We start from the raw sequence: 15,592 nt of genomic DNA, 5'->3' as shown, positions 1-15,592 counted from the left end.
CCTTTTGCCGTGCATTGGGTACACTTGTGTGCATTGACACCTTTTGCTATTTCCCACCTGTTGAGCTAGAGTAAAAATCACCATAACTGCTGTACTGTAGTAGCACCACTGCAATAGTGTTTGTTTGCACTCTTTAAGGAATGTGATCAAAAAGTAATTCACATTTAGCCTCTATAAACTGCACATAAGTCCTTATATTATTCTCTGCACTGGAGTTCACCTCTGTCCTAACTCTAGTGTATAGGTGCACCCAGGTTCATAGAGATCTTTGTGTTGCCCCGGAGGGTCCAGAGGTAAGTCCTCTCATTTGTCCGTCGTGTCAGTGAGTGTGCCCTGCTTTTCCAGCACTGTACAGGGCAGTTTGTCTTACCTCGGCGTTTACAGACGATGCTGAAACCTCCGGGATCATGTCCTCCCAACAAAGGCTGCCTTTGAGCCACACGAGGAGCAATTTTATCATTAGTAAACTGAGCAGGAAAGAGGTTCACTTCCCAATTGGCCGCCGAAGGAGTTAAATATGGAGTGCATTTGGCCAGCGTTGTTTGAAAGTAGCTGCCCGGTGTGGGCTAATTAATCTGAGTCAGGACCTTATGATATGAGAAGTCCCCCCCTCACACCAGGCTTTTAGCGCGGTAGCGCAGGCAGTGACCCCACAACTCACTCTCCCAAGTGGGAATGATCCATCTTAAAGGAGCCCATTACATAAAGCTAATGATAAATTACTGACATCGCAAAATGATAAACTCTCGCGTCGGGTGAGGGGATGTTTGGCTGCGGTCCGCGGTTTGTCTGTTAAGTCCAGCGCCTGGCCACATCTCTGACCTCGTGAAGGTTTTGGCCATTGATAGGCCGTTTTGTTCCTGTCTGGTCTCAGCCAGGCTTGTCTTTCTAAAGCAAAGAGCAGTGTGCCTGCTTGCTTGCGCTCTTGGCTCGGCCATGGCGCTGGCTCTTAAAATGTCTGGCCTTTTCTCTATGGCGAAAAAAAAAGGTTGCCATGTCAATAAAACAAGTGGAAACAATGCAGCACCGGGAATCCGAGATTGGGCTGTTTAATTAGAGTACCTTAAATTTGGTCCATTCAGCGGCCATGGGTATGCTGGAAGGGCTTTTTTGTGGACTGCTTTAAGCAGCTCAAGATCAAAGACTGACATCATACCGCCCTGATATTCAGAGCTGTTCCCTTAACTCCTTTTAAGACACGTTTGTTGTGTGGAGTTCGGTTTCTCATAGCCTACACTCTGTGCTGACGACAGCAGGCCTGGTTGAACAGTTGTTTCGAAATGAACGACAGGAATATACATGAACATGCTGCAAATATGCACAGATGGGATATTGTTTTTAGATTATTCAAACTTTTCAATGTTTTTGAATTTAAGAATATGTTATAATGGATAATTGAATCAGTAGAGCTGCAGTGTAGCCTAATGCTTAGATAGGATATGGGAAATGAGGTCCCCGTACAACAGGGATTTACAACAGCCCTGGTACAGGAGGTAGATCCGGTTGCAACATCAACATTTAACAATTTGTGGTTCCATTTATCAGTATTTTGGTTTCATGGCCAAATAGCCTACTTGAAGGGTACTGTAACATTGGAAAGAGAAGGGCACCAGGATACAGTACTCCAGTGACAAAACAATTTTGGTATTTTTTTTTGTAACTTGCTTATTCTGCCCTGTTTGTTTTCAATCTGAGATTGTCATAGCTGGTTCATACATTTTCTTCTAATCTGGCTGTTTCATTTAGTTTGTCTGCTGGGCATGCTCATTTGATTAGACAACTCTACATACATTTGATTAGGCAACTCTACATACATTTAATTAGACAACTCTACATACATTTGATTAGACAACTCTACATACATTTGTGCGTTTTTTTTTGTGACAGTGTATGACAAGCTGTCCATCATGTTTGTTGTGTACTTAAATTGAGAAATAAAAAGGAAAAAAACAAACATTTAATTGCTCTAGAATTTACAACTAATTTTCTGATGAGGTGTGTGTGTTGGGCGGGAGGCGTTGATTAGTTTAGTGTGTGTGTCTAAAGGTAGCCGATAAGGGAGAGACACTACTAGACCACCACCAACCCCAGACATGCACCACCAACCACCACCTTGCATCTCCCTACTGCAAAGAATTTGGCCACGGTACCAGCCGGTACCACTATTTATCCCAATTACATTTCTGACAAGGAGCAGCATGCTCCATAAATCAGGGTGTCAGCGAGAGACAATCAGAATCACACATTCCGATTCAGAGGGGGGGTTGGGGGTTGGGATTTAGATGAGGGTTGGGGGTGTTGTCGAGGCGGGGGGGAATGTTGCTGTTCTGACGGAGCGCTCCGCCACTGAACCCTGCTGCCCCCGTCTATCTCCTGGGGAGCGTCCGGAGAGGTAGGGCGGTCGGTGCCTTATCTCCTGGGGGTTGGGTTGCCACTCAGGCGGGGAACATCAAACGCAGGGCCGGGGATGAGAGCGCGGCGGGGTTATGTAACCGCCGGTGGACGGCTGGCACGCTCAGCTCCGGCCTGGGCCTGTCAATCCACTTAACGACGTGCTCCATCAATGGCAGTGATCCCCCAGCCCCTCAGCCTCAGAGCACGGAGAATGTGTAGGGATGACTGATAAGAGAACAGAGAAGGAGAGCAACATTATTTATCCCACGTCACTCACAGACGCTATTTAGCCTACTTCTGTGTTCCTAATAACAAAAGAATGAAGATCAATTAAAAGATTAATGTCGATCAAAAAGGGATTAAAAAACAGGATACTGAAGTGGAAGTGTGTGTACTGCGGTTCACATCTTGTGACTTCACCGTCCACGTGTGTTACCTTGTCCCATTCGGACTTTTGTCTGATGTGTGTGTGACTGTGCTCTCTCGCAGAATGTGCGACGGGACAGTTCCGTTGTGGGACAGGACGCTGCATACCACAGGACTGGCGATGTGACGGGGCGTCAGACTGCACAGATGACTCGGACGAGGCTGGCTGCCGTGAGTTCATCTCTACATCGTTATCAAAGCAATCACAGATCATTAACACAAGTCAACAAAGACAATAGTCTTTACTGTTCTGCGTCATGCTCCTTTTGAAAGCTACTGTTAACAGTATTGGTTTAAGTAACAGTAAGTGGTGAACAGTATTCCAACATACATACATGTATATATATCATATTATATATACACGTGTCGTACCTTATATCTATTTATGTGTGAACTGAATTTAATTCTCCACCTACTTGGAGACACAGACATTTTAGCAAACTTCAGATAATTGTGTAACAAATTGTTGAAAAACTGCTTAGATATTGAAAAACTGCTTGTGACAGCAATAACTAAGATAATGTACAAACATTATTCTAGTTATTGCTATCACAAACAGTTTTTTTTTATTTCCATCAAGACAGAATACTCTTAACTGGTCAGAATTTGATATAGTATTTCAAAGTTGTTGGATTGTTGTTTTTCTGTTGTTGAAAGTTGTTTTTCTGTTTGCATGTCTCAGCTGAAGCTACGTGTGAGCAGGGTCAGTTTCGGTGTTTGAGTGACCAAGAGTGTATTCCCAGCCTATGGCTGTGTGACGATGAGGAGGATTGCGAGGACGGCTCAGATGAGCGACAGAACTGCCGTATGTACTCCGGCCCCGCCCCGCCCCACCCCCCCCCCCACTCCTCATAAATGAATACCCCCGCTCCATTAACCTCCAGTTATCTGCAGAGCTATGCTACCCTTCAACTATTTGAAACATGATAGTTAAACAGTATAAGTGGAGATGGGTAGGAGATATACAGACCCTGTCATACACAGCCCACCCGCCCTGGTAGTAGAAACTGAATGGCTCCTCTTTGTAGTTGGGAGGAACACCCACACCGTACAGATCACAGATGCTGGCCTTCTTGCTATCTCCTCAGCTACACGGACATGCACCAGCGGCCACTTCAGGTGCTCCAGTGGGGTGTGCATGCCCGAGGAGTACAGGTGTGACCACGTGTTGGACTGCCACGACGGCGAGGATGAGCGGGACTGCCGTGAGTAACCCAAACACCACCCACCACACACACACACACACACACACACACACACACACACACACACACACACCCACCACCCAAACACCACACTCACACACCCACCACACACACACACCCACCACACACACACACACACACCACACACACACACACACACACACACACACACACACACACACACACACACACATACCTACACCAACACTATAACTGCCACCCCGGTCCCCTGCCCTCCACCATCCATCCACCCAACCCAGGTAGCCCCCCCCAGCCCCCCTCTTCTCCAGCCCCCCTCCTCTCCAGCCCCCCTCCTCCCCAGCCCCCCTCCTCCCCAGCCCCTGTGGCATTTTAATACATTTGTAAGATTAAGAAGCTCGTTGATGGACAGAAATGGCCATAATAATGCTTCTCGTTGTCAGAGGTTGATTGCAGCGGATTCTTTAGTGGATTAGGGCTAGCCGGAGTTTATTATTGAGGCTGTGTATTAGGGCCACCACCCACCACACTGCCTGCATACTCACTGATTGCATGCTTGCAAACTTTATTATGATGATGTGGAGCATGCTGTCTTTGATGTGCATATGGCGAAGAACGTGAAATGTGTTCATGAGACTTTTTACAAACTGTATGATCAGTCTCTTAAAAGGTTCTGAATTTACTGTACCGATTGTGTACTATCCTGCTTGTTGCTTGTAGACTACCCTGAGTGTACGGAGCTGAGCTGTGCCAACGGTGCCTGCTACAATCGGAGCCAGCACTGCGACCAGTCGCTGGACTGCCGGGACGGGTCAGACGAGGCCAACTGCAGTGAGTGTCCTTCGGTCCATCCTCACTAGGCTAGGAGACCTGCGCCACTCACCGGTGCAGTCTGCTGGGGCTGAGAGCCAGACCACGTCACCACCCCCACTCACCCCACACTCTGTGCTCTTTCTCTCCTTGTCCGTAGCACAACGGTGCAGCAGTGGCATGTTGGAGTGTGCCAACGGAGCGTGTATCCCGCGGCGATATGTCTGCGACCATGACGACGACTGCGGGGATCGGAGCGACGAACAGAACTGCAGTACGTGCCCCAACTCTCTCCCTGACTAGCTTTGGAAGACTGCTTATGTGGCTTTCCACATGCAGCTACTTCTGACCTTAACTGCTGTAGCCACAGTCTGTCCTTCACTGGAAACACTGTAGTCTCTGGTGACCTACATGAGAAGTCCTCACTGCTACAAACAATGACAGTTTCTGCTATTCTTGGGAGTTGTGTGAAGTCTCTGATGGTGTGATGGTGTGTGATGACCACTGGTGTTGTCCAGCTAATTACCTGTGTGTAATATGTCTCTCACATGGCCGTCTCTCTGTGTTTAGCGTACCCCACCTGTAGAGGGTCCTACTTCACCTGCCCCAGTGGTCGCTGTATTCACCAGGTGTGGCTGTGCGACGGCGAGGACGACTGTGAGGACAATGCCGACGAAGTGGGCTGTGGTACGGATCACTCGTCTGCAATCTCAATCATACAATCCCTCACACACACATCTCAGATACAATCCCTCACACACACATCTCAGATACAATCCCTCACACACACATCTCAGATACAATCCCTCACACACACATCTCAGAGCAAATGTCCACACTGCTTCACACACACGTGCACTCAGGAATTTCAGTGAGGGATCTAGAGGGATAAAATGTAGCCCTCTCAGAGATAAAATAATAAGAGTAGCTGTGCTACTCACACACACACACACACACACAGCTCTCCCAGCCATGGACATGGGCTCTGGTCTCCAGTGTGAGTGCGTGCCTGCGCTCCTCTTAAGTGCGCTATTCAAGTGCCTCTTTGAGAGAGGATCCCTCCGGCCTCCGGAGAGCTTTAGAATTCCCTCATGTCGCTCTGGAGAGGGTGTGTGTTTTCATAGGACGGAGAAGTAAGACCCTCTCAACCCCCTGTGTGAGTCCCTTTCAGAGCGGCTTCCTCCGATGATTTAAAGCGACAGTGGGGTTGTTTTCCCCCTCAGACAATGCCACAACTGGAGCCCATAGCCCTCTTCACTGTCACATCCTGCATTCCTGGACTAGATAACAGTGTGTGCCTTTTCCATGCGAAGGCGTCACACATTGTTTCTGGTTACAAACAAGATTACAATAGTTTAGTGAATTCTATTACACATCTAACCCCCTGCCCTGCCCCCCCCCCCCCTCCCACAAACACACACTGCCCTCTTTCCTTCATCACATCCACTGGCATTGATGTGAGTATCTGAAACAAAACCATTGATTTCACGAGAACTTTCGGTGACAAGGGTTCTCTATTCTTCTCAAAGAGCTGAAAGCTGAGATGTGACATTGGAGTGATAATAAGCCTTGCTGCTAATGTTTCATCAGAATTCCCGGTACTTTTCGCAGGGGGTTTGCCAGCCTTTTTCCTGGACAGTGGATTAGTCAACAACAACAGATTACAATAATTGACTGCTTCACTGGTTCACTATGAGCTCTGTTGGGTGATTTTGAAAGGCAAAGCTTGTATGCCTGCAGGATGACAGTCAAACCCAATACTCACCCAGATACTTTCAGATTATATTATCATCTACAGTCGATTGATTAATCAACAAATGCTTAAATTCACTTAGTAGTACTTATTCCTTAACGGACAGTTTCTGGTTCATGGAGTAAGCCTAGCAGTAGACTTACTTTTCTTTTCAGTAGAAATCTCCACTGAACTTCAGTCCTTTTTTAGTCCAGAACTAAGCTTTATCAATGTATGGGAAAACACCTTAAATGTGCATTTCAGTCATTCTGAGTGAATTTAGGATACTTACAAATTACTTATCAAAGTAATCTAATGACTGACTGGCACTATGCAGTCCCAAGGCTGTCGGGATGAAGATCAGGGCCCCAGAGTATACATGTGGTTAGAGAAGTCTTCCCTGGCGTTGTGCCCTCTGATGGCTCTGCTGTGCTCCCTGCTCCCTGTCCAGATGCGGTCCCTCGGGAGTGCTACCCGGGCGAGTGGCCCTGCCCCTCCTCAGGGGTGTGTATCCCCCTCCAGCAGCTTTGTGATGGCACCGCCCACTGCCCCGGGGGAGAGGACGAGACCAACAGCACCGTCGGACGCAACTGCAGTCAGTACCACTTCACATCTCTCTAGTTCTCTCTCTCTCTCTCTCTCTCTTATTCATAAACTATTGAAATTCAGAAGTGCACATATGAAGTCAAGAGAGGCAGATTCTTTGTTGTCTCCAGGGATAACCATTATAACACTTCATTCAAGAGAGTGAGAAAAATACATGAAGAGTAGTAACTGTCGTTGTCATTGCTGCGATGGTTGTGGTTGCCATGACTACTGTAAAACATTTGTATGGCATTATGTTTGAAAAGGCATTCAATTGGGTCGAACAGTGAAGGGTGATGGGGGCAACTGACCAGTAAGAGCAGATAAAATTACCACATGACAAACCAAAATCACCTTAGAAAGTCCCTTGGACCCCCTGGTCTCTAAGATAAGATATTGTGTTATCTTCTTATCTTGTGTTTCGGTGGATCGGGTTATGTGTTTAGGCGGCTTGGCAAAGGGATGTTGTTATGATACGGTTGATTGATGAGAACTGAGAAGTCTAATTTATGATTTGTGTACTGAAGCTTACAGTAGCTCAATATCCGTTTCTGCCTGAAGCTGCTTGCGAAGTACACACAACACACAGACCATTTTGGACGAAACTCCTTCAGTCCAAAACCTGAATAGACATATTAGACAGAGTTAGTGTGGTCACAGCTCCTAGGGTTGTAACCCTTATTCAACAAAAGCCTGGCTCTGACTGCAGTTTCTGGGATGTACTCTTGCTGGTAACTGTGTCTCTCCCAGAGGTCAATGAGGCATATGAGGTTTTGCATCCATTGCTTTGGGCAACCCCTCCTCCTATGTGGAAGTGAAGTCACTCTGTACCACATGAAATTATGTTTAGCAGCTCATAATAGCTTACCTGCCATTTCTCAGGTGTATCTTTAATTACCATATTTCTTGACATGACACAAACGGTGACATCTCAGTGTGGCTTTTAAAGGTATTTTCACAGACTTGTCTAGACGTCCTTTACCTCAAATAGGAATACAAGGAAGGATTTGCCATTTGTTATGGTAATATTGTGTAGGCTATTATTATGGCATCACCATGGAGCCTACTATGCTCCTTCTAGGGAAATAAAGTGACATAATGACAGCGCTCTGCCCTGTGAGTTGAGTGGCAGTGCTGGATGGCCCTAACTTGTGAGTGTGTTGCAGGTATCTGGCGTTGCGCCTCTCTGAGCTGTGAGCACCGCTGTCACAAGTCCCCCGAGGGGGGCACCTGCACCTGCCCCGCCGGATACGTGGTCAGCAGCAACGACAGCCGCTCCTGCATCGGTAAAGCTCCCTCTCCTCCTATCTGCCATTTCACCTACAAATACAACACTGGGAGAATTGTCTGTCTAATTATAGGCCCCCTGTGTGTGTGTATGTGCATGTATGTGCATGCAGATCTTTCTTTTTTTGTATGAATATGTTCTAACATATTGGGTAAATGTATCTCCCTCACTGTCTCTCTTTTTCTCTCTCTCTCTCTCTCTCTCTCTCTCTCTGTCCCTCCCTCCATCTCCTGGGTGCCAGACTTTGACGATTGTAAGATGTGGGGTGTGTGTGACCAGCTGTGTGAGGACAGGATGGGCACCCACCGCTGCAGCTGCCAGGAGGGCTACGTGCTGGAGCAGCACCGCCACTGTCGAGCCAGCACCTCCTGTGAGTCCGCCCGCCCGCCCGCCACCCGCCTGTCACTCTGTCACTCAGCAGCCAACACTCACACTCCCCCGGACCACCACCAGCACCAGCACCACCACCTCCTCCACCCCCACCCCCACCCCCTTGCTTACACAAACAGACCTCCTCCACCACCACCACCACCCCCCTCCTTTCCCTGCCCACTGGTGCTTTGTTGCGGGCTGAATGTTATTTCAGCCAGTCGTTTGCTTATGCAGAGCGGAATATGGCCCAGGACCAAGAGACGGGTCCCCCGACTGTGCCCCTCAGGCCAAGTCAGTGGTGCCCCCAAAGCCCTAATTACGACAGTAGCTCATACGGAATTAGTCATCTGTGATCTCTCAATTATTTTGCTCTGTGGGTTGAATTCTGTTCTTCAATTAGTATATGGAAATCAGAGAATGACTACAGGCTTACAGATATTCCTTTTTCGCTACATGTTTGTCTTTGAAGGTTAAATGAATTTGTTTTTTCATTTGAAATATGCATTACGATTGCAGATATATTTTCTCTCTGTAAAATGTGATATCAAGATTCACTCTTTTTTTGACTAAAGTATGTATTGTGTGAATGCTGGACATGGCTTCCTCTTGTCCTGACTGACTGCTGGGTGCTGTTGTGCAGCTGGTGCTCCCTCCCTGGTCTTCTCCAACGGCCGAGACCTGCTGATTGGGGACACCCACGGGAACAACCTGAGGACTCTGGTCGCCTCCCAGAACAGAGGGGTGGCTGTCGGAGTGGACTTCCACTATCAGAGCCAGCGCATCTTCTGGACTGACACCATTCAGAATAAGGTGTGTAATCAACTGGGCAGCGGGGAGTTTTGTACAAACCTGACCGGCAATCAATCAAAATATTATAAGGAAATCAAATTTTGAAACCTCCCTGTTAATAAAGGTAGATGAAAACGATCACTCATTCCAAGAATACACAGTGTTCTATCTCTCACTAGTGTGAGATAAAATTCCAGAGCATCCCAAAACAAGGATAGCGTCTCCACAGATATTCCAGGAAGCCCATCTGGAGGAGCTATCGGTGCTCCACTTTGTTTGTTGATAAGGCGAGCGTTTCATTCTGCAGGTTCATCCCCTTGACATGGACTAATGCTGCTCTCCCCCACACTGCACCAGTCTCCCTCAGCTCGGCAGTTACCTTGCCTCAGAGGGCAGCATGCCTTGGCTCCACTCCCATGTAGAGCCAGCCTGTCAAAAGTCTGCCTGTCAGTCCCATTTATTAACTCTTCAACAGGCCCTCCCGCCCCACTCCACTCCCCTCCACTCCCCTCCCACCCAAATAACCTAGTAATAGTGTTCAGGATAAACAAGCTGGCCATTTGTCCGTGTGGTTAAGCAGCGGAGGAAGCTGGCCCCCCACGTTGGATGGGGGGAATTCTTTGACTGATGCATCTAGATACCGCTAATGCTGTAATAATGGGAGCGCTGGGAGTTTGACGCTCTTGGCTGCTCTATGGGTTGAATCCCAGCCACGGGGGCTGAAAAGCCAGGACATACCAGCAACTGACCGGGTATCTGCGATCTGCCACCAACACCACTACTGAATGTCATAGGTCGTTAAAGTTAAGGGGTCCACAAACACAGTCTTGGAATGTTGCCTGGGAGGTTACATTTCCCCATCTTAAATTTCGTTGGAACAGGTCAGCTGAAAAATCCTACTCTCGATTTGTGTCAGGGTTTGGTTTTCAAGGAAGGCCCAAGGGCGCAAAGAACCAAGAGTGGACGATGCTACAGTAAATGATTGTGCCGTAGAAGATAGTGCCATCTTGAAATATCTTGGAGGACAATTTCACAACACTTCCAAAGGAGATACCATTACATCCGTAATGACAGACAAGATCAGTTATCACAATGTCCTGGTTGTTACCATGAGTAAATGTTTATTTCAATTACATGTTCAAATGTTTCACTAGTGACCCATATACAGCAGTAGCCCTACTAACTAATCTCCTTACAAGGATGCCTACTCTTTTGCTTGCCAGGTGTTTTCAGTGAAAATGGACGGTTCAGACCTACAGGTGGTCTTAAATATATCAGTTGACTACCCCGAGAACCTGGCTGTGGACTGGGTGAACAATAAACTGTATGTGGTGGAGGCCAGTGTCAACAGGATCGACATGCTGGACTTCGACGGGAGCAACCGCGTGACCCTGATCGCGGAGAATCTGGGAAACCCTAGAGGCCTGGCAGTGGACCCTACAGTCGGGTGAGTGAGTGTGTGTGTGTGTGTGTGTGTGTGTGTGTGTGTGTGTGTGTGGCGGGGTGAAAGAGGGCGAGAATGTGTGAGGGTAGGGGGGGATCTGCCCGTGTCCCCTATCTCATCATGGTCTCGTTCCAGCAAGCCAGACTCAAGAGAGCGTGACACCAGCAGATAGTCTCCCAAGTATTAGCTGGATGTAATAAAAAGGATGAGACCAATTGAAATCCAATCGTCAGGCACGGCCAGGTGGCCAGGCGGTATATGGGCAAGTGATAATGAACATACATAGCGATGTAGCTCTTTGACACTGCTTTTTTCCCCTTCCCCTGTTTCAATGAACCTCGGATAAGAATCTGTGGGTTGAGTATTTGATTTCAGTTACACTATAGCTTAACCGCCCAGGTTGTGAGGGGTCGCATACTGTTGATACTGTTCATTCCTTTGAATCAGATTGACCGAGGGGCATTGGCAGCAGAGTAATGAGATCTCTGGGGTCTGTGCTATAGGTTCATGTTCTTCTCCGACTGGGACTCTTTGAATGGGGAGCCTGGACTGGAGAGGGCCTACATGGACGGGACTAACCGGTACGGCATCATCAGATCCAAGCTGGGCTGGCCCTCGGGGATCACTCTGGACATCGAGGCCAAAAGACTCTATTGGGTGGACAGCCGCTATGACTACATCGAAACCACCACCTACGATGGTCTGCACAGGTATGCATACATTATTGCATTTCAAATCAAATGTGCATCATATAATGATTTAAATAATTTATTTAAAGTCCAGCCCACGGACCTGTTTGGTTACGGTATGAGTAACTGCTGGGTTTTGCTTTGCTTGACCCAACTGCACTGTGTTCCCCTGCCAGAAAAACAGTGGTGCATGGAGGCTCCATCATTCCACACCCGTTTGCCATCAGCCTGTTTGAGAGTACCGTCTACTACACCGACTGGACCAAGATGGCTGTCATGAAAGCGAATAAGTTCAGCGACACCAGTCCGCAAGTGGTGTACACCACGGCCCAGACGCCTCGTGGAGTGGCAGTCATTCACCCATACAGACAGCCACATGGTAAGCCAGACACCAGGCATCGCTCTCCTCCTTCATGGGCCGTTGAAATGTGTTTAGTTCCATGAGTTAAATTTTATTTTTTTTGTAGATAGCTAACTTTTACAGCATTCCCATATAGATTTTATGGCACAAGTGGATGCCAATTGAAAGTAAATACATGTCTTTCCTACTAGCAGCTTAGTACTATGGAATGTTTTGGTGCAGAGAAAAAACCCTACAGAAATGTGATAACAGCTTGACATTGCCAAACATATCACCAAAATGCATCAGTTAGCAGCTAGTTAGCCTTTGCCAATGCTATCTGTGCTACTCTTGATGTTTGCGCGGCAAATCTGTTGTCCATAATGACTTTTTAAGTCCATACTGACTGGTCAAGATGTGTTGTGGGGTGCCATTAGTCTATACTGGCTGTGTTTGTGTGTCTACAGTGAGCAACCCTTGTGGGGCAGACAGAGGTGGCTGTGAGCACATCTGTGTTCTGAGTCACAGGACAGATAATGGAGGTCTGGGCTATCGCTGCAAATGCCGCATGGGCTACGACCTCCATGCTGATGGCAAACGCTGCGTTGGTAAGTTCAGTCCTCAGGCTTTCCCTGGATTTTGTGTGTGTGGAATAAAAGAGGTTTGCAGTGTATATACTGTATGTTGCAATATATAATGCAATTGTATGCATGCAATGCTTGATTTATTTTATGAAATTTGAACTGACAGCAATTATGAAATGATATTAGAGACATTTTTAGTAGTGCTGATGTAATAATGTCAATACTAATAACGACAAACAAATGACTTTATATTTTTAAGTTTGATATTCCCTTGTATTGCAGAATGTGGTATTTATTGCTTAGAGTGATTTCCTGATGGTATGCCATTGGTCAGACTGCATGTGGACATTTCCCTGTGTGTGTGTCTCAGTTGTTAGGCAGTTCCTGCTCTTCTCCAGTCAGCTGGCAGTGAGAGGGATCCCCTTTAACCTGTCTGCACAGGAGGACGTCATCCTGCCCATTACAGGCACCCCCTCCTACTTTGTCGGGGTGGACTTCAGTGCCGAGGATGACGCCATATTTTTCTCGGACACTGCCAAAGACATCATCTACAAGCAGAATGTGGACGGAACTGGTGAGATTGTTTTCCTTCTCTCCTCCAAATAAATAAATAAAAACACAGTAAATTCCCCACAATTCCCCAGCTCCCAAAGTACTGGGTCCCAGCTCAGCATTTCAAAAAGGAAGTTTCAAAATGCATGAGTTTACCTCCTTTGGTCTCCTAAAATAGCTATGGCTGCGACTCTTAATATGAGCTTATTGGGACTCTGGCAGCCGCCGTGTGTTTGTTCCTCCGTGTGGAGCGAGGCCGCTGAGTCCAGAGCCCGAGCATGTGATCCTCTGAGGTCAGAGCAGCACGGAATCATGGGAGTGTCTTATGGGGCAGGGTGACGTGGGGGGAAGGGTAAGCATGCAAAGGCTAAAGTGAGAAAGGTTCCTAATCACCTAATGCCCAGAGTCACCATGGCCTAGTCTAAAGAACACTGACCCACAAAGACGCATGTCGTTTCTATCTCAAGGAATAAAAGATATATAGAGTTTTGGATATCTGGTTACAAACATACCTACACAGACACTGTGTTCAGAACCGCCAATCATTCAATACATAGTACACTACTGTATATAGTGAATATCTATACAGTATATTGTTCATTGACTATAGTGAATGAGTGGATATTCCAAACACAAAGATTCACAAGGATGAAATGACAGCAGTAATCTCGGCACCAGTCAATCCCAGAGAAACAGGAGAGCATGCAGTGTGTGTTTTTGTGTGCCTGTTTGGTGTGCAGTGTGTGTTTCTGTGTGCCTGTTTGGCGTGCAGTGTGTGTTTTTGTGTGCCTGTTTGGCGTGCAGTGTGTGTTTTTGTGTGCCTGTTTGTTGGTCTTGCCTGCATCTTGCCCCATGTGACCCAGCCTGGCTGTGTGTGTGAGTGTGCACAGGCTGCTCGGGACTAGATTCGGCCTGACAGTCTATTTGCTTAAAAGTCTTCCCACTTTCATCTCTGTATTAAAAATTGCGCGGTGCCTCCGCTTTGATCTGGACAGGCCGGGAGGTGCTGGCCGCCAACCGGGTGGACAGCGTGGAGGACCTGGCTTACGACTGGATTTCAAAGAACCTGTACTGGACCGACCCGCGCTACCGCAGCATCTCGGTCATGAAGCTGGCCGACAAGTCCAGACGGGCCATCGTCCGGAACCTCAACAACCCGCGGGCCATCGTGGTGCACCCAGTTGTGGGGTAAATGCTGCTAGGTTGGGATGTGGAGGGTGGGAAGTGGGGGCATTGGGTGAGGGAGGGGCAGTTACTGCAACAGTGATGGACAGTTATGTCCAAATGTAATGTATGTATGCGTATGTGTTACTTACATTGAAGAACACATGCTATTTCTATAGGATAGTCCTGTGGTGCCTTGGAAACATATTAAGAAAATGAGTGTGAATCATTTACAATAACAGTATCCACAGGTGGTGGTGGTGTTGGGGTAGAGGAGTAGCGTAAGCTGAGGTAATCACTGGAGCCCCCAGATGTCGGCTGAGCTGACCTGTCAGCAGGGGGGTGGGTGATGGGGCTGCCAGAAACAAGACTCAAATCCCCTACTTTCTGTCCACTCCGCCGCCACCACACCAGGAAAAAGCCAACTGTGTACTTGGATCCAGTCACACCTCGAATAATACAAGAGGTGTCCATCTATCCCTGGATCCCTCCCGGCTTTGAACCCCAAATCTGATAAAAAGGGCTCTTTATTTAGCGCTGGTGGGACATTTCCAAGGGCTTCAAAGTCGTAAGGCCCCTGGGCCAAAGAGCCTAGATTAGTGCTGCATGAAGGCCGGTATTGTGACCAACACTAAGAACTTGGCTTAAATGGAAAAGCCCCATGGAGTGCTCAAAATACACTGTCTGTAGCAGTTCATAAACGCAACCATGCCGTTTCTTTCCTTCTATAGTGTAGTGCTCAAGCCAGATTTTCCATTATTTCTTGGCAAAACAAACTCAAATCAACATACATGATCTCAATGTGTCCTCTTTCTCTCTTGACAGATACATTTTCTGGACAGACTGGTACCGTCCGGCGAAGATTATGCGCGCCTGGTGTGACGGGTCACATGCCCTGTCAATTGTAAACACAACTCTTGGCTGGCCTAATGGCCTGGCCATCGACTGGAGGTGAGCCAAACCAATGGTCCCCAGCGCGCCACTGACGCGAAGCAACACCTGCACAATGCCCCATTCAGCCAGAGCCAGTGTTGCGGGGAAACATGCCCCTGTCATTTTTCATTCACCAAAGCAGCCCCACTACACTGAGTCACCGGTTGAGTTTTTATATATCCGATACAAGAAATGACCAACGCTGGACCTTGTGTATTTTGCTGTTGTTGTGCCTATTGTTTACACATCTGCCTGGCCTGTAAGCTCCTTACAGACATGAGCCTGCAGTAATCCTTTGCTCAACGC

At 47.6% G+C, this 15,592-nt stretch overlaps 1 protein-coding gene across 6 annotated transcripts in view; it reads left to right on the top strand.

Moving 5' to 3' along the window:
• The window catches only part of lrp2a (low density lipoprotein receptor-related protein 2a), a 65,537-nt gene that overhangs the window by 6,268 nt on the left and 43,677 nt on the right, over positions 1–15,592 (top strand). For all 6 annotated transcript variants that reach the window (XM_042065179.1, XM_042065135.1, XM_042065151.1 and 3 more), the window contains 17 exons: positions 2,884–2,991; positions 3,503–3,625; positions 3,909–4,025; positions 4,725–4,835; positions 4,975–5,088; positions 5,385–5,501; positions 6,998–7,141; positions 8,298–8,417; positions 8,661–8,789; positions 9,432–9,601; positions 10,804–11,027; positions 11,528–11,734; positions 11,890–12,092; positions 12,521–12,661; positions 13,008–13,211; positions 14,185–14,377; positions 15,179–15,304. In XM_042065179.1, the coding sequence (XP_041921113.1) occupies positions 2,884–2,991; positions 3,503–3,625; positions 3,909–4,025; positions 4,725–4,835; positions 4,975–5,088; positions 5,385–5,501; positions 6,998–7,141; positions 8,298–8,417; positions 8,661–8,789; positions 9,432–9,601; positions 10,804–11,027; positions 11,528–11,734; positions 11,890–12,092; positions 12,521–12,661; positions 13,008–13,211; positions 14,185–14,377; positions 15,179–15,304 (2,551 nt within the window). The remainder of the gene's footprint in view (positions 1–2,883; positions 2,992–3,502; positions 3,626–3,908; positions 4,026–4,724; positions 4,836–4,974; positions 5,089–5,384; positions 5,502–6,997; positions 7,142–8,297; positions 8,418–8,660; positions 8,790–9,431; positions 9,602–10,803; positions 11,028–11,527; positions 11,735–11,889; positions 12,093–12,520; positions 12,662–13,007; positions 13,212–14,184; positions 14,378–15,178; positions 15,305–15,592) is intronic.

The sequence above is a fragment of the Alosa sapidissima genome, chromosome 2 (genome assembly GCF_018492685.1).
Source record: "Alosa sapidissima isolate fAloSap1 chromosome 2, fAloSap1.pri, whole genome shotgun sequence".
NCBI classification, from domain to species: Eukaryota; Metazoa; Chordata; class Actinopteri; order Clupeiformes; family Clupeidae; genus Alosa; species Alosa sapidissima.
Note: the sequence above shows the minus strand (reverse complement) of the source record. Positions and strands in the feature narration are given on the sequence as shown.